The 21,144-nt window shown below is 44.0% G+C and overlaps 1 protein-coding gene across 1 annotated transcript in view; it reads right to left on the bottom strand.

Moving 5' to 3' along the window:
• Positions 1–21,144, bottom strand: part of Sae1 (SUMO1 activating enzyme subunit 1) — a 56,034-nt gene that overhangs the window by 24,002 nt on the left and 10,888 nt on the right. The window contains exons 3-6 of the mRNA XM_021657682.2: positions 14,048–14,221; positions 11,373–11,515; positions 8,672–8,771; positions 885–990 (exon numbers count right to left, since the gene is read on the bottom strand). Coding sequence (XP_021513357.1) covers positions 885–990; positions 8,672–8,771; positions 11,373–11,515; positions 14,048–14,221 — 523 coding nt within the window. The remainder of the gene's footprint in view (positions 1–884; positions 991–8,671; positions 8,772–11,372; positions 11,516–14,047; positions 14,222–21,144) is intronic.

A 21,144-nucleotide genomic window follows, 5' to 3' on the forward strand; every position in this document is an offset into this window, starting at 1 on the left:
CCATCCACCTCAGTAGGACTGGAGCAATAGTTCAGCAGTTAAGAGTTCATGCTGCTCTTACAGAGGACTCATTTGGTTCCAACACTGACAAGGTGACTCACAACCATCTATAACTACAGCTCAAGAGGAGGAGTCTAGCAGCCTCTTCTGCAATCTGTGGATACCAGACACACATGTACTATAATTATATTATACATGTAGCATGTACATACACATACATACATACCAGTTAAATCACACACACACACACACACACATATGTATAAATCTTAAGAAAGAAAAGTAGGCAGAGGAAGGCAGATCTCTATTACTTCAACGCATGCTTGGTCTAAACAGCTAGTTCCATGCCAATGCTATAGAGTGAAACTGCCTCAACAATAGATATATATACTAAAATAAAAACTGAAAATAAGCAATTGAAACTGTCAGGGACAGGGGCAACCCTGAGACGTCAACCAGTATTTTGCCATTGAATCCCTGAATACCAGCAAAATTATAGAAAGACGGCTCATTCACAGTGAGAGAAAAACCAGGAAGGATGGATGGTAATATGGGAGACTGAGGCAGGAGGATCACAGCAAGTTTAAGCCACCCTGGTTCTACTGTGAGGCCTCACTGCAAAAAAGGTAAAAAAGCAAACAACTCAACTCAAAGACAAGAAAAAAAATTCACAACAGGACACAGTTCTGAAGGGTGGTGTGAGAAGATGCTGGGGGAACTCGGTCATCTCAGGTTCCACTGTGGAGAACAGTCAAACAGGACCTCTGTGAGGTGCCATCTCACACTGCCAAGAAAGAGACAGAGGAACCCATACACTGCTTCAACACTGGGCCACAGCAAAGAAGTCACAGCTGGAGCCTGGGTAGCTCCATCTCCAGGCTCACCTTGCAGCAGAAAGTAGTCTGGGGCGGTGCGCTTCAGGGCGGCCTTGGCTTTCTCTCCGCTCCAATCCACTTCTAGTGCCTCTTTTACAGGGCAGAAAAGCACTTTCTGTGGGAAAAAGGCAGAGTACATCCATGCTGATTTGAGTCAGAGCAGGAGTTCTTTTCCATATTCAAAGTTCTTATTCTAAGAAGCCAGTGACAGCCAGAAGTGGCGAATACCTATAATCCCAGCATTTTGGGAGGCAGAGGCAGGTGCATCTCTGTGAGTTGGAGGCCAGCCTGGTCTACAAAGCAAATCCAGAACAGCCAAGGCCACACAGAGAAACCATGTCTGGAAAAACAAAAAAGAAACCTCTAAACCTAAGGAATACTTCCTTCATACTCTGGACAGAAGCATGGACATGTGCTCCCTGTGTGGAAAGACGGCATAACCAACCTTCGCCAAGACCTGGTTCATTTTTGGTCTTACGATGTAGCCCAGGCTGGCCTCAAACTTAAAGAGATACTCCTGATTCAGCCTCCCAGAATCAACTGTAAGAGGTGGCAAACAGGCTTTTAATTCCAGGACCCAGGCAGTTGAGGCAGGCGAATGGCAAGTTTGAGAGCAGGCTGCTTGAGCTACTATACAGTGAGATACAATCTCAAAAACAAAAGGTTATTAAACAGAATATTTTTAAATTACAAACCAGTAAGAAACTAAAATGAACACTGTGCTGAGAGGTACTGGTGTGAACTCCCTGGCAATAAATATATAGAGAAATCAATGTAGCTGGTTGTCGGGTAAGCATGTTGTAGACTTGTAATCCCAGCACTTCAGAGGCAAGCTGGACAGCTGGACTAGCTGAAATGGTTCAGCAAGAAACCTTACCTCATGTTATAAATTAAACACAGCAACCAAGGATGACAATCTGTTATCAACCTCAAGCAGCCTCGATGTACAACTTTGTACTGCGAACACGTATAACCCATATGTAAATAAGCATGAATGGTAGATCCATTCATTTAGATTTAAAACTGATTAGAAGCTGGTGAGAAATGAGATCGGACCTCCCCACAAAGAACTTATTATCATCCTCTACCCTCTAGGAAGAGCCTTTTAGAGGGTAGAAAGTTGGCTCAGTGGTAAAGAGCACTGGCTGCTCTTGTATCAGACCTAGATTTGATTCTCAGCATCCACAGGTCAGCTCACAAACATCAGTAACTCCAGTCCCAGAGACCTGATCCCCTTTTCTGGCCTAAAAAAACAAAACAAAAAACTGCATGCATGTGGTACACATTCATGCAGGCAAAGCGCTCATATGTGTAAAATAAAGGAGAATTTGCTTTTTTTAAAAAAATTTTGTTTTGAGAAAGGTTTTCTTTGTAGCCTTGGCTGTCCTGGACTCCCCTTTGTTGACGAGGCTGGCTTTGAACTCCCATCGATCCACTGGCTTCTGCCTCCTTGAGTGCTCCAATCAAAGGCCTGCTTCACCACACCCTTAAAGGGAGCAATTTTTGTTTGTTTATTTAAAAAAAAAATTTTTTTTTTGAGACAGGGTTTCTTCTGTAAAAATATATGAGACTGGGCTGGAGAGATGTCTCAGAGGTAAAGAGCACTGCTGCTCTTCTAAATGTCCCAAGTTCAATTCCCAGCAATCACATGGTGGCTCACAGCCATCTATAATAAGATCTGGTGCCTTCTTCTGGGCTGAAGGCACACATGCTGGCAGAACAATTATATGTAATAAATAAATTTAAGTATATATATATATAATATATATTATATATATGAGACTAATTTAATAGGAAAAGTTTACATACCTGAATGTCGTCAACAGCAGATACATAAACAGTAACATTCACACAAAAGACCTGCAGCATGTCCAAGGACTTGTTATGATAGTGTAGGTCATGTGTACATGCTGTGCAACTGCCATGCCAGCAGCTACAGGTGCTTATCAAGTACTAAGTGTCTGTTTTAATACTGTATTTAGTAGTAGCCAAAATGGTCGTAACTACCAGAAAGGACAGCAAAGTTCCTCAAAGACACACAAACAGATGGTCCCACCAACATAGTGCTTCTCTTACAAAGCAGGTGGCAGCACACATGCAATATGAAACCAGTTCGAAGCAGTGAAGAGGCATGGAGAGCAAGTCTAGATAGGGCTTGTGTATGCACACCCGAGAAGAAACCCACAGGAGGGCTGGAGAGATGGCTCAGTGGTTAAGAGCACTGTCTGCTCTTCCAAAGGTGCTGAGTTCAATTCCCAGCAACCACATGGTGGCTCACAACCATCTATAATATGAACTAATTCCCTCTTCTGGCAGGTGTATACATAAAATAAATAAAATCTTAAAAAAAAAAAAAAAAAAAGAAACCCACAGGAAGGAGAGCCAACTTGTGATAGCAATTACTTACACCGAGATGAGCAGAAAAGCTCAGCCACACCAGAGATGCTTGCTACTCTAACTTGATAATATATTATATATATGTGTGATATGGTGCTAGCTAGAGTCTTAGTTTATCCTTAAAGTTTTGTATAGAAAGCTGCTTTTTTTTTTTTTTTAATTTCACACGCATTGGTGCTTTGCTTACATGTGTATCTGTGCAAGGCCATCGAAACCGCTGGAACTGGAGTTACAGACAGTTGTGAGCTGCCACGCGAGTGCTAGAAATTGAACCTGGGTCCCCTAGGGGAGCGGCCAGTGAGTATTTTTACCTGTGAGCCATCTCTCCAGCCCCTCTTTTTTTATTTTAAAGAGTAACTAAAAGACAAACCATTTATTCATTTTACGTTAGGTATATGAATGTTATACTACATGAATGCCTGTTGGATCCCCTGGGGTCCTCTGCAAGAGCAAACTGTGCTCTTAAACACTGAACCATCTCTCCAGCCACCACAGCTCCTTAGATCTACAAAAATGATTAAACTCAAAGGAAAGTAAGGATGAGTGGGGGTCTGCTCCTTTCAGGCATGTTTTCGTCACATATCCTAGCAGCCCCATAAATCACCTGTTTAGGAGTTAAACTAAAAGAAAATAAAGAAAAGGGTGATTACCATGCTAACACTGAGAATGTTCATGTCTAATTTAGATAGTATATATTATGACTACAGCCCGCAAGGATGTGGCATATTTGTACATGAAAATACAAGAACACACATACTTACACATGTATCAGATACAGTGGCACACCCCTATAGCCCTGCACTCAGCATTCTGAAGCAGAAAGACTGAGAAGACAAGGACTCTTTGGGCTACAGACTGAGTTCAAACACAGCTGAGCTACCCTTTTTCAACCATAGAAAGAGGAAACAAGAGAGAAAGAGGGGAGGAATGGAGGGCTGGGGATGGACAGATGGTTAAACGGACAGACACATACACAGGAATGATGAGGACTCAGCCTCTCCCTGTTCACTTCGTTGGAACTGAGTTTTTCCCTGTAAGGCAAGACAGCACTACCCATCCCCACAATTGTCTTCCTGGAGAACCTGGTACTAGTATCCCACCAAACTCTGCAGATACTAGTCCACTTTGTGCCTCTAAACCCGTCGTTTTCAACCTTCCTAACGCTGCAACCATCTAACAAACCACCTCATACTGTGGTGACACCCAACTACAAATTATTATTATTAGATTTTTCAAGACAGTATTTCTCTGTGTGTGCTGGCTGTCTGGAACTCAGCTCTGCAGACTAACCTGGCCTTGAACTCAAAGATCTGCCTGACTCTGCCTCCCCAGTGTTAGGCCTGGAGGTGTTATGCACATGACCACCCAGCCATGTAACCATTTTCATTGCCACTTCATAACTATTATCTGACTACTACTATGAATCACAATGTAAATATCTGTGTTTGCGATGGTCTTAGGTGCCACTGTGAAAAGTCGTTCGACCCTGAAAAGGGTTGAGAAGCACTGTTCTAACCAAGCAATCTTGACAACTGGGAGGGCCATAACTCTCACTGACCTGAAGGCTCCTGTCCTGACAATTCAGTGAGTCACTTCTTAAACTGTTTCTGGGCAAGTTCCTTACCTTTTTAAATTCTGTTCTCTCAGATCAGGCAGCTGAACTACAAAAAGCAACGTTCACTATGAAGTTAATTCACTTAGTTCATCACAGTCAATTCCATATTCTATGTTTAAAACAACATGGCTCTTGTCTTCTACTGCAGGAAGTGCCCCTACACTGAACTCTATTTCCTGACTGTGACTATGCCAAGCACTGGCCTAGGAATACGACAAACAAAACCTTTTCTGCTCTTAGGGACTAAAATCTAGTATTTTAAAAGCACACTGGTTTATGTATTCACTTATTGCGGCGCACACGTACACACAGAAGTCAGAGGTCAACTTGTAGGAGTTCATTCTGTCCTCCCACCCTGTGTATCCTAGAGAACCAACCTAAGTCATCTGGTTGGGTGACAAGTCCCTTTACCCACTGTGCTACCATCTGACCAGCCCAGGAACTAAAATCTAAAGGCAGGGAGGACTGGAGCTATAACTCAGTGATTTAAAAAAAAAAAAAAAAAAAAAAAAAAGAGCCTCCTTAGACACACACAGACAAAGCTAACAAATGTAAACTTAAAAACCAAAGAACCAAAAAGACGCTAACAAACTGCTGAGCGCCAGCTGCCTCCAGTCAGGCCTTTCCTATTGCCCTATTCATCACAGGTACATGTGTGCTAGAAAGGCCCAAGCTTCCTAGATGTGTGAAAACCACAAGCTCTGTTTTTCCTTTGTTTTTTTTGAAGTTTCTAATTTAGGAGCACACAGTGTACCTTGAACCCAAAGTGGTTTTACAACATTTGATTGAACCAGGACAAGTGGGAGGAGAGACCATGACAGACACCTCTCACAGGAAACAGGAAGTTGCTGCTTCCCCCACCCCATCCTCTCTGAGTAGAGTCCAACTAGTTAGTTATTCTGTACAATTTAGGAAAGCTTAAAATCTGAATGAAGAAACTTAACAGAACTTCAAAATCCTAGGGCCACTTGGCCAGGTGGCACGAAGATCTAGGTGAGCTGGTCTACATTCTGGGTTCCAGGTCAGCCAGGACAGCACAGGGAGAACTTGTCTCAAAAAATTATAAATAAATTCCACAGCCTTCTCTGCCCAAATGGAGAAGTTGTTACTACCAGGTGGCAAAGCCACAGGCCAAACACTGCCACACCCTGTCCTTGCACTGTTTGTGGGGAGACACAAAGCCAAGGTCTGGAATCCAGGGGATTGTCAAAAGGAATGTGTTGCATGCCCTGAACCTTCAAGGGCTCAGGGTTGGAATCCCAGCTGAACAGTCCCATTGTAACAGCTGACTAATAATGTCAGCTGGGGAATATTTTGATATCTTCAGTTTCTGCCCCCTGTAAGGAAGACACTGCACAAAAGGCAAAGTGCCGGCAGCGCCCTCAGGAATGGCACATAAGGCTGCCAAATTCTGGCCTGGGCTCCCCACATTCTCCTAATAGTGACATAAAGTGGCTCCAAATGAAGCTTCCATATCCACCCTAGTGGGCACCATCAGAAGTGACTTCAGGGAAACTTCCAGCTGTGAATGGCTAACAAAGCAAGGGCTTTTTCCATTTGAATGCAAAATGCAGTCCTCAATCAGAGAAGGCCCTTAGGCCATAAAACCCTTCACACCAGGGCCAAGTGTCACACTTGTAAGAGGGTGTGATTTATAAACTGACAGAGCCGCCCACAATGCTCCTTTTGTGCTCCTCCATTTGTTAACAATTTCTCTCCCCAGCAAACTCAGGCAGCCATGCAGAGAAAGCCTGACTGGGCCTCAAAAAGAAAGGACCCCAGGTCTGGCCCAAACTCTAATGCGCACTCTGGGTAATTACAGTCCTGTGAATAGACACTAAAATTAGAGCTTAATAATTCCTCTGCATCAGGCTCACAGATAAAGCTATACAAACACAAACACAAAAGTAGGGGAAAGAAATAAGTAAGTAAAAAAGAAAAAGGGGACAGTTCTGCCTCCCTGAAGGACTTAGTCCCACTTCTATGGATCCTGCACTCTTGGGCCCCTAAAATGCAACTTTAACTCGACGTTCCAACTAGCTGGTTTCCTTTCTCAACATTTAAATCTACAAGGTAAAGAGTAAATATGGGCTTGGTCCCATCATTTCTCAGTTTAACAGAACCATTATCAGCCACTTCAAGTTATTTTCTCCAGCCCAAGAAGATTCCCTTCTCTGACACCAGCTTTTGTAAAATGAGATTAAACACCTTACCAGACTCAAATACTGACTAAGCCTCTAATGTAAACTTCATTAAAAAGTACACAGTGACCCTTGGTGCTCAGTTGCAGAGCACCTGCTTATTTACCCAGCACATGCAAGCCCAACAGTGGAGGGGGAAAACAATAACAACAACCCCCCCCCAAAAAAAAACCCACACAGGAAACCAGTCATTACTATACACATATTAAAAACCTCTCTATTTTGAGACAAAGTGTCACGTAGCCCAGGCTAACCTGGAACTGAAGCAAATGGCTTTGAACCCAGTCTCTACTACCTAAATGCTGAAATTAAAGGCATGAGCCACCATGCTGGGTTTGTGTGGCACAGGGAATTGAACCCAGGTCCTCTACAAGAGTGAGCTCCAGCTCCACTCTTCCCCCTTTAGAGACAGGCTCTATTACTGAACCTGGAGAACACACTACACTGACTACATTCCAGCAAGAACCAGGAATCTAGCTCCCTGGCACTAATTTACATCCTGGCATGAACTGCCATGCCAAGGCCCCATAATGTTTGGGGATGGACTTGGTCATCACACATCAACCCAGGTCACATGTGTCACAACTGTCTGTAACTCCAGTCCCAGGAGGCTCCGATGCCCTCTCCTAGTATCTGAGGGCACTGTCACATGGTGCATGCACACATACCCATACACATAAAGGCTTAAAAAAAAAAAAAAAGTGTAGAGCTACAAAGAGAAACCCAGTCTGGGGTTGGGAATGTGATATTGAGCAAGACATTCAACATGAACTGGTGACATTATGTACAAGTTCAATTACTACCGAATAAAAAGGGAGGAAAAAACCAATTCAAGGACCTTACTAAACTATACAGCAATCTAGAAAAAGAAAATGACCGGAAGGGGAATGGGTGATAAGGGAGGCAAAGAGTAATGACTTCTGCTCCAGACAACAGAGGTAAGAACTGATGTCTTCTATGCCAAGTAAATTAAACAAGCTTAAACTGGGCATGGGATTATACACCTGTAATCCCAGCATTCAGGAAGGCAGAGGCAGGTGAATTGCTGTGAGTTCAAGGCCACCTTAGTCTACAAAGAAAGTCCAGGACAGCCAGGGCTACACAGAGAAATCCTGTCTTGAGAACAAAAAAAGTTAAACAAGCTTGTCAAGTCTGGCCCCACGGTGCTGTACCAGAACAGTACCTGAATCAATTTGGATTGACTGCCAGAATTTAAAGCATTTCCAATTTTCTTTAAAAACCATACTGTAAATATAAACCCATTTAAAAAAATTGTATTGCATGTATTTATATTTGCCATGTGTTTCTGTGGTTGTGAGCCACCACCATATGGTTGCTGGGAATTGAACTCAGAACCTTTAGGAAGAACAGCCAGTGCTCCTAACCTCTGAGCCATCTCTCCAGCTCTTATAGACCCATTTTCTTTAAAGGGACAAGCTAATGGAAGTCAGCTGCAGCCATACTCCATATTAAATGGGTAGGGTCCAGTCTTGGGCTTCCCTTCAAGGCTTACCTCACTGGCAGTTATAAAGGCCCTGCCACATAAAGGTTACAAGGTTTCTATCCTCAGCTCTCTACATTACCTTTTTGACCATGGTTGTCTCAGATGAATCAAGTTTTGCTCTCTTGGTATCAGGTCCATCTTCTACTCCTTGGCCAACTTTGGCAACTTTAGTTTTCTCTCTAGAAAGTGACAATGGAAGAAAATCAAGTTTGACCAGGAATCACATTATTAGAATAAAAAAATGCTATTATCAGCTCACAGAATATTATCTAAGAGCAAAGAAGCTGAGCTCAAGGCCAGACTGATTTACACAGTGAGTTCCAGGAGAGCCAGGGCTACACAGAGAAACCCTATCTTGAAAAACCAACCAAACAAAATGAGCAAAAAGGCTTTGGGGTCAATAAGCCTTGGGTTCAAGCACTGAAGACCTGATAAGTCAGTTAACTGTTGTGGATAGACTCATTTTTTGTTTTGTTGATCCCAGGTGTAGGATATGGGCCTGATTCAGACTGTCTATAGCAACAAACAATTTGCCTTGTTTGGACTCTTTGCCAGCTGCAGATAGTTTAAATCTGAGGACTCTGGAGAGAGAATAAATGCCAGGGTCCAGAGATCGAGAAGAGGGCTCCAAGGAGGAAGGCTGACAATGCTTTCTGCTGGTGCTCCTGGTTGCTGTTGATGCAGTTGAATGAGAAGAAGTTGGAGAGATCCTGAAATGAAGATTGGACTTGCCCCAAGGAACCCAAAGACCCTAACCAGCAGGAAGTAGGCTAAGATAACTTTGTGCCCTCTCCCCACTAAACTGCTTTCTCTCCTACCCGATATTGGAGTGTTTCAGGAGATTGGAAGGGGCATTAAGAAACATAACGTAAATAAAAGAAGTTTTAAAAAGTACGCCTATAAGTGGTGCCCAGACATAGGGCTTGGAATAGAGACATTAAGAAACAAAAATAAAATAGATTTTTAAGAAGTACACCAACAGTTCATCGCTCTGGGAATAGCTGTCTCTGGTGTGATTATGGGAAGAAAAGAGCATACGCAAACTGCCTAACATAAACAAGCTCCCATAAACCTAAGAAACTGCTTTGCAACCTGAGGAACCGTGAACCACAGAGTCAAAACTAGTTCCTCCTCCTGCTGTGGGAATTTCAGGCTAGAATATCCGGCCTATTTCTGTTGTAATTGTTCAATAACTAGCAAACACTCCTAGAACCAGCCCTTTCTAAACCGACTTGTGTGGCTAGAGCAGGAGATGGTGACATGTCTGCCCCTTCAAAGTTCCCTTTTCTCTGGTTTACGAGGCAGGGTGTCTCTGTGCAGCCCAGGCTGTCATGTAGACTAGACTGGCCTAGAACTCAAGAGATCCAAGGCCTCTGCCTCCCAACTGCTGGTGTGCCACCACCACCCAGCTCAAAGTTTAATTTTAAAGGCAAGAAACTTGTGGGCCAGAGAAATACCAAATGACTTGCTGAACAATAAATAAGAACACTGATTAGTGGGAAGCTCTACCCAACTCTATTTCTCACTGACAAGGGAGGCTTCAAATGCTGTAGGAGCAAGATGAGAGAGATAGAGAGAAAAAGAGAAATATAATGAATGTTGGCCAAATACCCAATTTATATAGTTTTTGGGGTTTTTTAGATTTTTATTTATTATATATACAGTGTTCTTCCTTCATGTACACCTGCACGCCATAAGAGGGCACCAGATCTCATTTATAGATGGTTGTGAGCCATCTTGTGATTGCTCGGAATTGAACCCGGGCCCACTGGAAGAGGCCAGTGCTCTTCACCTCTAAGCCATCCATCCAGGCCCTCATATAGTTTATAAATGCTCTACATCTGCCATCTTTGACTTAGAAGTTGTGTCATGTGAGAACTATTAAGCTCTGTTTGCTCCATAGTAGGCTCTGACTCTGGAGCTTTTCCAAGGCAGGCTGAATGTGCCCAAAGGGCTACCCCTTTAACTAGCAAATTCTCCTCCACCATCTCTCAACATGCATCCACAAGCAGGGAACACGCCTACCCTAGACAGCCTCAGTTCAGGAAGCTGGGACACCAGTGTGCTGCGCCTTGTGCACAACATTGCTTCTGGCCTCAGATGATGTACAGGCTGGTTTTGAGTGTCAACTTGGTACAAGCTAGAGTTATAGAGAAAGGAGTCTCAGTTGAGCCTCCATGAGATCCAGCTGTGGAACATTTTCTCAGTAAGTTATCTGTAGGGGAGGACCCAGCCCGCTGTGGGTGGGCGCCATCCCTGGGGTCTGTAGGAAGGCAGGCTGAGCAAGCTGCCATGATCTCTTCATCATTCCTGGCTTTCTTTGGTTATGAACAGCTGACTAAACCCTTTCCTCCCCAATTTGCTTCTGGTCATGGGTTTTATCACAGCAATAGAAACCCTAAGACACATGACATCATCATTTTTGAAGGGTGGGGTCCACCTATCTCCTAAAATTCTGACCCATCTAGCTGGGCAGGTATGGTAGCACATGCCTTTGATCCTAGGACTCAGAAGGCAGAAGTATGTAGATCTGAGCTGGAAGCCAGCCTGGTCTACAAAGTGAGTTTTAGAACATCCAAACAGAGAAACCACGTCTTGAAAAACAACAACAAAAATGTGAACCTACAAAACACTCTACTTAGCAAATTGTTAATCTGGTTTCAGAATATTCTAAAGTATTACAGAAAAATAAGCTACTTCATCGGGGTAGTCCGTTTCCTATCATAAATCCTACTCAGCTGTGAGAAATGCTCCCTCTGCCCTCTCTTCCCACCACTTACACTACAAACTCATGCTCTCCAAGATTTGCAAAGGTGTACCCATGGTACCCAAAGACATCTCCTGTGAAGAACTTGATGCTGTTCCTGTGACAGATCTGGTCGACTTTAACAATGACGTCCCTGGAGCAGCACGTCAGGCACACCTGCAGGGAGACAGGAACTGGCTGGTAAGAGCTGCAAACTGTGAATCACTGCCCTGCTGTCTACATAAATCTTCAATTAACTGTCTCCCTGGCAAGCTTAAGACCGGTTTCAACAGGTAAAACAGGTTCTTTGGGTGCTATAACTAAAAGACAAAAGAGAAGTTTCTTTGCAGGTTTCAGGGTGTTGAAAATTTAAGTGGTATCATGGCCACTTTGGACAACTAAGAGAAACATTTAACTGGAAAGGAAAACCACTCAAGAAATCTGTTCCCTTAATCCATGAGCGTATAAACTACTTCATAGTTCTCATGAAAACAGCAGCATCAAGACAATCTAACCTATCACCTTATCTTACCCGCTAAAATCAAGCAAGTTCTGCTGACAAATAAAACCAGTTGTCGCCCCTCCCCAACACACACACGAATTTCTCTGTGTAGCCTTGGCTTTCCTGGCCTCACTTCATAGACCAGGCTGGCCTCGAACTCACAAAGAACCGCCTGCCTATCTCCCTGAATGTTGGGATTATAGGCATGCTACAGCATGCCTGGCTAGTAAAAACATTTTTTAAATGACCCAAAGGTCATGTGTGAGGACAGTCCCCACATGCATTAAAAAAAATAAATAAATAAAAATTCACTTTTTGCAACAAGGTCTCTCAATTTAACTTAGCTAGCCTGGAACTCGCACTTGTAGACTAGGCTAGCCTCTTCCAAGCACTAGAAATAAAGGTATGCACAATCCATAGCTTTCTATTTTACTAATTATGTGTGTGACCAGGTGTGGGTAGTAAACCCTGTAACCCCAGCACTTGGGAGGCAGAGGCAGATAGGTCTCTGTGAAGTCAAGGCCAGCCTGTTTATGTATATGTAACACATTCCAGGACAGCCAAAGCTATATGTATAGGGAGACTGTCTCAGAGGAAAACACTTCCAGGTCTCAGTTGGAGTGCTTGTCCGGCATGCCCAAGGTCCTGGGTTAAATCCCAATGTCATAAAAAAATAACCCCTACCCAAAATTTACTTCTCCCTCCCACATATGGGACTTTCCTATAAAGTACATAACTCAGGGCTAGAGAGATGGCTCAGCAGTAAGAACACAGGCTGCTCTTTCAGAGGTCCTGGGTTCAGTTCCCAACACCCACATAGCAGCTCACAACTGTATATAACTCCTATTCCAGGGGATCTGACACCCACACACAGGGATACATACAGAAAAAATGTAAGTGTACATTAGAAAAATATTAATTATTTCAAAAACAAACAAATACATAGCTTTCCAATGAAATTTTTACTGTTTGTCCAAGATCTCTTAAGCTTTCCCAGGGTACAGGGAACCCTGTCTTAAGAGGCCAAAGTCAGCATGATGTAGAAGCACAAGCCTTCTACATCAGCACTGAGAAGGCAAAGTCAGAGAAAATCTCTGTCCCTGCCTCCTCAAGAGTTCCAGACCAGCCTCGTCTATATAGTGAGTTCTAGGAGTGCTAGAACTTTGTAGAGATCCTGCCTCAAAAACAAACAAGAAAAAGTCACAGGCACAGGCACAGACATAGAATTTAGCTTTTCCTTTCATCTTTGCACTGAGCAGATGGGTGTGGACCTCATTTGACTTATCACTGTAGTTACTCTTCTGTCAATTCCACAGCCAAAGTGGCTGTATTTAAAAAAAAAATAAAAATTGAGATCAGATGTGTTGGTATCTTTGTTTTTTAAGAGAAAGTCAGCCAGGGCAGGGGGAAGTGTTACATATCTTTAATCACAGCACCCAGAAGGCAGAGTTGGGAAAAATCTCTTTGAGTTTGAAGGCAGCATGGTCTACAAAGCAAGTTCAGGATGGCCAGGACTACAAAGAGAAACCTTGTCTCAAAAAAAAAAAAAAAAAAAAAAACAACAAACAAACAAAACAAAACAAAAAACCCATGCTGGCCCCAAACTCAGTCGTGATCTCCTATTCCTTCCTGCTTCCATAAGCCAAATGTTGGGATTATAGACATAAACAACTAAGCTTAACTAGGGATGTTCTTTCTTTCTTAACACAAAACACAAGCTATAGCTTGATACTTCTAACAGATAGGTGCCACTTATTTGTTATTTGCAACAAAATTAATCGATGACTTAAGTTTTCAGAAGAATACATGAGCAAAGATTTTGAAAATAAAACACTAATGCTAAAATCTAATCTTAGGGAAAATAAACCTAGAGAGAGAAGTTAGCAAACAGCAGGCACCTCGCAAACAACCACAATTGATCTAACACACTAGACCTACATAGAAACATTTATACAATGTGTTAAAGCCCAAAGAACAGAACAGTTTATAAATGTACATGAAGGAACACTCAAGAGTGTGTGATCTGAAAGCTCTTTCTTGTACACCTACAGTTAATCTTGCTCTGAAATCCTGGCTGGCCTCAGGCTGGGAGCAGTCCTCTTTCCTGCTCCCAAGCACTGGGGGTTCAGGTGTGAAGCCATACTGAGCTTCCACTACTACTTGAGCTTGCTTGACTCTCCCAGCAGGCTCAATACTTGGAAACTTACCGCGTCAAACTGAGTGAAGAAGGCCTCCGGCTTCTTCTCTATGTCCTCAGTGTCCACCTTTACATCCACCATGGGGTTGAGATTCTGGGCTCGTTCCAAAGAGGCCTCAGCTCTGTTTTGGCCCACAGACCCAGTCTGAATCAAGAACTGAACTCCAGGGTCTTCTGGAGATACCTAAGAAATAAATTTTCTTCTTAATTCTTGAGTCTTTCTGGAATGTAAATCTCAAAGACATCCAAACTATAAGGATGCTAAAATGCCCAAAACCAATTGCTATTATTGTTCTTATGTCTAATGAAGACAGTCCTGGCTGTTTTTTGTTAAATTTATACAATCTAGAATAATCAAGAAAAGAGGAAACCTCAGTTGAGAAACTACCTACATCAGATTGGCCAGTGGACAAGTCTGTAGTGCATTTTTTTAATTAATGATTGCTGTGGAAGGGCCCAGCCTATTGAGAATGGTGCTATCCCATGGCAGGTGTCCTGTGTATGAAAGAAAGCAAACTGATCAGGCCATTGGGAGCAAGTAGGAAGCAGCATTTCTCCATGGCTTCTACTTCAGGCTGTAACACGGGATGATTAAAGAGCGCCACCTTGTGTTCACAAAAGAAACTCTCCCTCTACTTAAACTTGTTTAGATAACTGCTAACAAAATGACTGATTACTAGTTCTGTGCTCAGCAGTAAAGTGCTTCCCTAGGACACACAGGACCCTGAGTCTGACCTCTCTGAACTGGAGAGACACCCACCCCAGGTAGGGAAGTGGAGGCAAATGAGTAAGTAACTGACTTCATCATTAAGGATGAATGTCTGCCGAGTTTCAGAGACCAGGATTATTTGTGAATAGAATCCATATCACTCCAAGTATTTCATACATAAAACATATCTAACAAAATTATTTCACCACCTCACCAGAACTAAGTTCAGGAAAACTTAGTCTCCCGCCATCATCCCTACCCTCTCCAATTACCTACAACTATCCAAAGCACACATTCTTCCAGTATCAAGAAAATGGGCTACCTTTTCAGACCAACTCTCTGTGTCATGGTTTGGCTTATTTAAGTTTTTCAAAACAAAGTTTCTCTGTGTACCAAGGCAGGCCTTGAACTCACAGATACCCACCTGCCCCTGCCTCCTGAGTGCTGGAATTAAAGGTGTGCACCACTGCACCCTACAAGTGTCATGTTTAAGTCACCACATCCTACCATCACATCATTCCCTACTACAAGGCAAAAACTGCCAGTGGGTCTGGACCATTGTGGCTAGATTAAAATCCTGGTTCAATCACTGACTCTATTACCTACATGTACAGAGACACAATACTTACACTCACCATTCCACACATAGCACCGACCACATAGCATTCTACTCCCTGACTCTCAGATCCTGGCTCTTCCCTTCATAAGACATTCTAGTCTCCCTAAGGCCCTCTTAGTTATAGCTGTGTGTAAGAGTCCATCTCAGGTCCAATCACTCCACTATACATAGTTTACCAACTCACTGACCCTTTTAGATACCAAAATCTGATGTCACTTCTCAAGTCACTGTCCCCCCCACCATCCAACCGAATCAATTAAAGTCACATCTTCCTGGATATCCCACCACACCTTCATTACTGACCTCTCATCTACTACCTTTCGGTGATAAGTCACTAGCAATCCACTTAAATCGCCAAGGCCAGAAACCCTGTCTTCACACATTCCTGGCCTGCTTGTAGCCCTGCAGTGAGCTGGCTAAGGGCATGGGCCCTGGAGTCAGGCTGCCCGTGTCCTGCCCAGACTCCTCACCAAGACTGAGAAACTGTAATAAACAGGACCTCACTTCCTTTCCCTCAATTTGCTTATCTAGCAAATGGTGGCATATCCTAAAACTCAAGTAGTTCTGAGAACAAGAAACAGCAAGAATCATCTTCTATACCCGTTCTTGGGACGAGTGCACTTCCTGCCATCTCTATCATTACAATTCTCAGGCCCTTTTCACATCTCACCACTCTACGTGGCAAACTCCTGAAGTGGTCTCTATCCCTACATCTTGAGTCAATCAGAATTAACAGTGACTATTGATCCAGGAGATCTAGATTAGTGATGTACTTTATTAATAGTGGTCTTCTTGATGGCTGATAGAGACCAAAGCTGGTCAGGTTCCCTCCCCTCTCCCTTCTTTTCAAACTGTCTAATGATTATTCACCCAGAGGCCTCCAATAGACCCTCCTAAAAGATCCCTTACTAAAGCAGAGTCTTTCAACTTTAAGATAAACACATTCTTGATCTCTACTCAAGATCAGAACTCTAGGAAACCTCTCAGGTCTCATATCACAGTCTGAGGCTGGCTTCTGGATAAAGCTTTGAGAATGGGAGCCAGACCCCAAGCATCCTTTTTTAATTCAGTGCATAGCAGACTTCAGGGTTCCCAAGAAGTGCTTTTGGATGTATGCTGAATATAAACCAAATAAAATGCTAAGGGGCAGGCATTAAAATCCTCATCTAAAAGAAACAGCCTCAGACGCCCATTGTCCAGATTTGGGAGCTGGGACTATAGCCAAATCCACAGGATTCCAAGGCCTTCCAAACTATTTTGCACCACTGCCTTCTAGGGGTGTTCGGAAAATTTTAGAAAGAAAAGAATTTATGGACTGTTAAATTTATCTGACGGATTTTGGACTAGGTTAAGCTGACTCTCGCACTAGGCTACAAGAAGTCCAATATAAGGCACACCTAACTGTAACCTGGAATGCTTTTACATTTGTATCACAGTCCAGGTTCTCTACAGGGTAGCTGGGATTGAGGACACTCAAAGATAAGGCACTGTGGCCCTCCAAGTGAGTGGGGAAGAAATCAGCTGGTCCCTCCCAACACTGGGCAGCCCTTAGCAGTCTTCTGATATGGCATTAGAACCATCTCATATACCTCTTGGTGTATGGTGGCCCCACTTGAGCCCCACAGCCAAAGGATGGCTTGGTAGCAGGCATGCTCGTCCTCCTCCAGATGTACTCCTACCTCTAGAGGGCACTGTAGTCTTAGGTATATCTTCTGTCCTGACAGCTTGCTCACAGATATGTATGTATTTCCTTAGGTTTTCTTTCTTTTTAAATGCTTGTCTTGAGTTTTGATATGTAGCCCAGAATGACTTCACACTTGCAACAGTCCTCCTGCCTCAGCTTTTTAAGTGTTGGGATTACAGGTATGTACTACTATGCCATTCTCCTATGTTTAACTTAAAAAACAATTTTTAATTGGGCATACGGTTTGTCTAGCAAGCATGAAGCCCTGGGTTTGACCTCCAATGCTTGATAAATAGTGGGCTGACTCATGCAGCACTGGGGAGGTAAAGGCAAGATCAGAAGGTCAAGATCACCTTCACCTGAAGTTTGATGTCAGCTAGAGCTAACTGAAAAATCCTACCTCAGTAACGATAAAAATGCCAGAAACAACTGGACATTCCTTTAATCTCAGCACTATGGACGCAGACGCAGGCTGATTCCTGTGAGTTTGAGGGCAGCTTGGTCGACATTGAAAGGTACAAGCCAGCCCCTACACAGTTGAGAGCTGGAGGCTACCAGGCATGGTGGAGCACAAGCCCACCTTTAATCCCAGCACTCAGGAGGCCGAGGCTAGCCTGTCTACACAGTAAGTTCCAGGATAGCCAGGAACTACACAGACAGACCCTATCTCAAAACAAACAAGAGTTGTAGCTGTGACACCAAATAGTAAAATTCATGGTTCTCTTCACAATGCAACAGAAAATCCTAGTTTTCTGAGACAAGGTCTCATGTAGCTTTAGGTTACACTGCAAGTCCCAAGGTACCCCGAACTATGCACATTGAAGCCCTGCTTCAAAATTCAAAAAGACCAAGAAGAAAACAAATAAAATATTGCTAGAAAACCTACATGTCACTTGAGGCTTGAAATGTGTAAAACACTTTCACCCTGAAGGAAAGACAGGCTGAAGAAAGTTGCAAGGGAACAGGGCACTGCTCTCTGTATATAAGGTCTGTTAGGACCTCTACAGTCAGCCCCAAGGGACCTGACAAGGGACCTGTCAGGCATCTGTGAAGCCACCTATGGAACCCCTTAAAACACATGCACATGCTCTGGGTCACCTTATAAGAGAACTCACACCACCTCTCATCGCTCTCTTTTGCCCGACCCAGAGTTGGTCCCTTCTCTTAATAAACCTCCCATGTGAAACCAGTGGCGTGGTGTGATTTGTGAACCTGCCGTGTAATTTGGCTGCACAATCCTAACATTGGTGCATTGGCCAGGAACAGAAGCTTTCAGCTGCCAAGCTGTGTGGTGGCTGCTATCTGCACCAGCACACCACCGGAGCTGCTGGAAACCTATTTTATTCCAAATCCACCCGTGACCCACTTTCCAGCAACCAGATCACAACCTCCTACATGCAATACTGGCTGGATTGTTGAATTCCCCTCATTGGTCAGCATAAATAGGGGAAGATTGACCATGGAGCATCCTGCAACTTCCTGGTACCTTTTGAGATGGAGAAACCCCCAACCATGGCCTTCACTGGCCACAGTTGACCCTTTTTGCTGACCTTCATTTAGGGCTTCCTCTTCCTTTGGGTGAGATCCCCCCCTCTAGTGGTACAGTTTTGCCACCCCCCCCCTCGCTCCTCTATGAAAATCCTAATGCTGAGTAAACCGTGCAGGCAGCTATGCCCTTGGTCTCTAGCCAACACTGCCCAGCTGTTGGATCAGATAGCACCACATTACTCTACTGAGCCAAACCTTCCTTTTGGGACGCCTCTGATGGTCCCTAACGCCTACCCTCCCAATGGGAACTGCCTATTCGTCCGTTCTTCCCCTACACATGGAACCTGAGTTAAAGGCCTTTTAGCTCATACGCCTCTGTAATAAAACTTCACCTACATATTCCTTAGATAATGGTTCAAATTGGCCGATTAATGGCACATTAAATCCCAATATTTTATGGGATCTTTTACTGTAAGTGATATGGTAAATGGAAGGAGGTATCTTATGTTCAAGCATTCTCTCTCCTCTCTATTCTTCCTGTTTTCCTACCCAACTTCTTCTACCTATAAAGTCTCAACCTCAAGAGTTCTCTACCTTTGACCTTCTACCAGATGAACCTCACTGTTCTCAACCTCTGGCTTTTTCTCAACCCCCGCCTTCTCCCTCTTTGGCTTTTCCAGCCCTCTCAGCCCCCTCCCCAGCAACAGGTAGTCCTAGTCGTCCTAATTTGGCACCTACTTTCACCCCACCAACAGCTTTTAGCCTTACCTGCTCTTGCTCTATAACAAAGACCCTTTTTCTACTCAGCATAAACCAGCCTCAATTCTTCCCTTGAGGGAGATGGCCAGTGTGGATGGCTTAGTTAGGGTGCATGTTCCTTTCTCATTAACTGAACTTTCTCAGTAGAAAACAGCCGAGGATCCTATACCTATAATCCTTCTACTTTCATTAAAGAGTTTCAATATCTCACTCAATCTTATTGTCTTACTTTCCATGATTCTTACCAACAACCTATTACCTGAAGAGCACAGGTGAATTTGGGAACAGGCTAGAATGCATGCAGATGAGGTTCACCAAACAAATACAACACACCTGGTTGTAGTTGAGGTGGTACCCAATCAGGATCCACAATGGGATTATAATACCTGGGAAGGCACTTTAGCCAGAGACCAGTTCCCGACCTGCCTCCTGGCTGGTCTCCAAAAGGCTACCCTCAAGCCAGTTAATTATGAGAAGCTCCAGGAGGTCGTTCAGGACATGAATAAACCCTATCTTAATTTCTAGAGCGCCTTACAAAGGCCCCCTTACAACATACTAATCTAGACCTCAAAAGTACAGAGGGTATGCAACTCCTGATGACCTATTTTTTTCCTCCCAGAGTTACCCTGACATCAGAGCTAAGCTTAAATGCTTGGAGAGAGGACCTCTAACTTCACAGGCAGACATCTTAGTGCTGTTCTTTAAAGTGTACCATGGGAGAGATGAGAAAGCCTGCAAACAAACACCAAATGCTGGCCAAGGCCATCCGACTGGCCTTAGCAACTACCCAGGCACCCTTGCCTCCTAAGGCACAAGGACCATGGGTCCCTTTCAAATGTGGTTAAGAAGGTCACTTGGGCCCGGTTTTGTCCTAACCCCTGCAAGCCACCAGGGCCATGTCCAAAATGCCACCAAGAGGGACACTGGGGTGTTGACTGTCACCTTTTCTCCCATGATTTGGGGGCATCACTCCCAAATCGCTCTCTGGCCGATATCCTAGGCCTGGCTATGGATGACTGAAGGTGCCCGGGTTCCCTTGACCTGACCATTGCCATTACTAGCAGGGAGCCACGGGTAATTATCATGGTATGAGGGTGGTCCATCTCCTTCCTTGTGGACACCGGAGCCACTTACTCAGTCCTGACAGAGTATTGGGGGCCAACCTCTCTTTATAGTTCCTCTATTGTCAGGGTAGGGGACAACCTTGCCAGCCTTTACTACTCAATTGTATTTTCAGGGGTGTACCATGGGTACCATGACTCATTCCTTTTTAGTGATGCCAACCTGTCCAGTTCCCTTACTGGGAAGGGACTTTTTAGCCAAAGTGGGAGCCTCTATCTCCTTTATGCCACCCATTCACCTGACCCCAAGCTTACCAGCATCCTCTCTCCTCCTTCTCCTAGCTACTCTACCTACCAGTTGTGACACGTCACTTCCTTTACCAGCCTCTCAAGTGGACCCCCACGTCTGGGATGTCCAAAACCCCTCTGCCACTAGGCACCATTCTCCTGTGGTCATTAGGCTACAGGATCCCACCCAGTGTATTATCAAATCCCTGGGGATGGGAGAAGTAGAGAAGGTCACTAAACACTCCTCTAAGGTTATTGCCTCTCTGACACCCCCCCCCCCCAATAGTACAAACCTTTCATTTTGTCTCCTACTTCAGACTCTGACCTTGGTCTATAAGCTCCTTAAGGTGCCCCATCGGGCCATTTTAAAGCTTTCTGGCTATGTGCCCCACCTGGGACCAACTCAGAACTACTATTGACAGCTTCTCCAGTGACTCTGTCAAGTAACCTTATTTCCATTTACTAACTGCCCTGATTCAACAATAGGGAGGCCACAACC

The sequence above is a fragment of the Meriones unguiculatus genome, chromosome 1 (genome assembly GCF_030254825.1).
Source record: "Meriones unguiculatus strain TT.TT164.6M chromosome 1, Bangor_MerUng_6.1, whole genome shotgun sequence".
NCBI lineage: Eukaryota > Metazoa > Chordata > Mammalia > Rodentia > Muridae > Meriones > Meriones unguiculatus.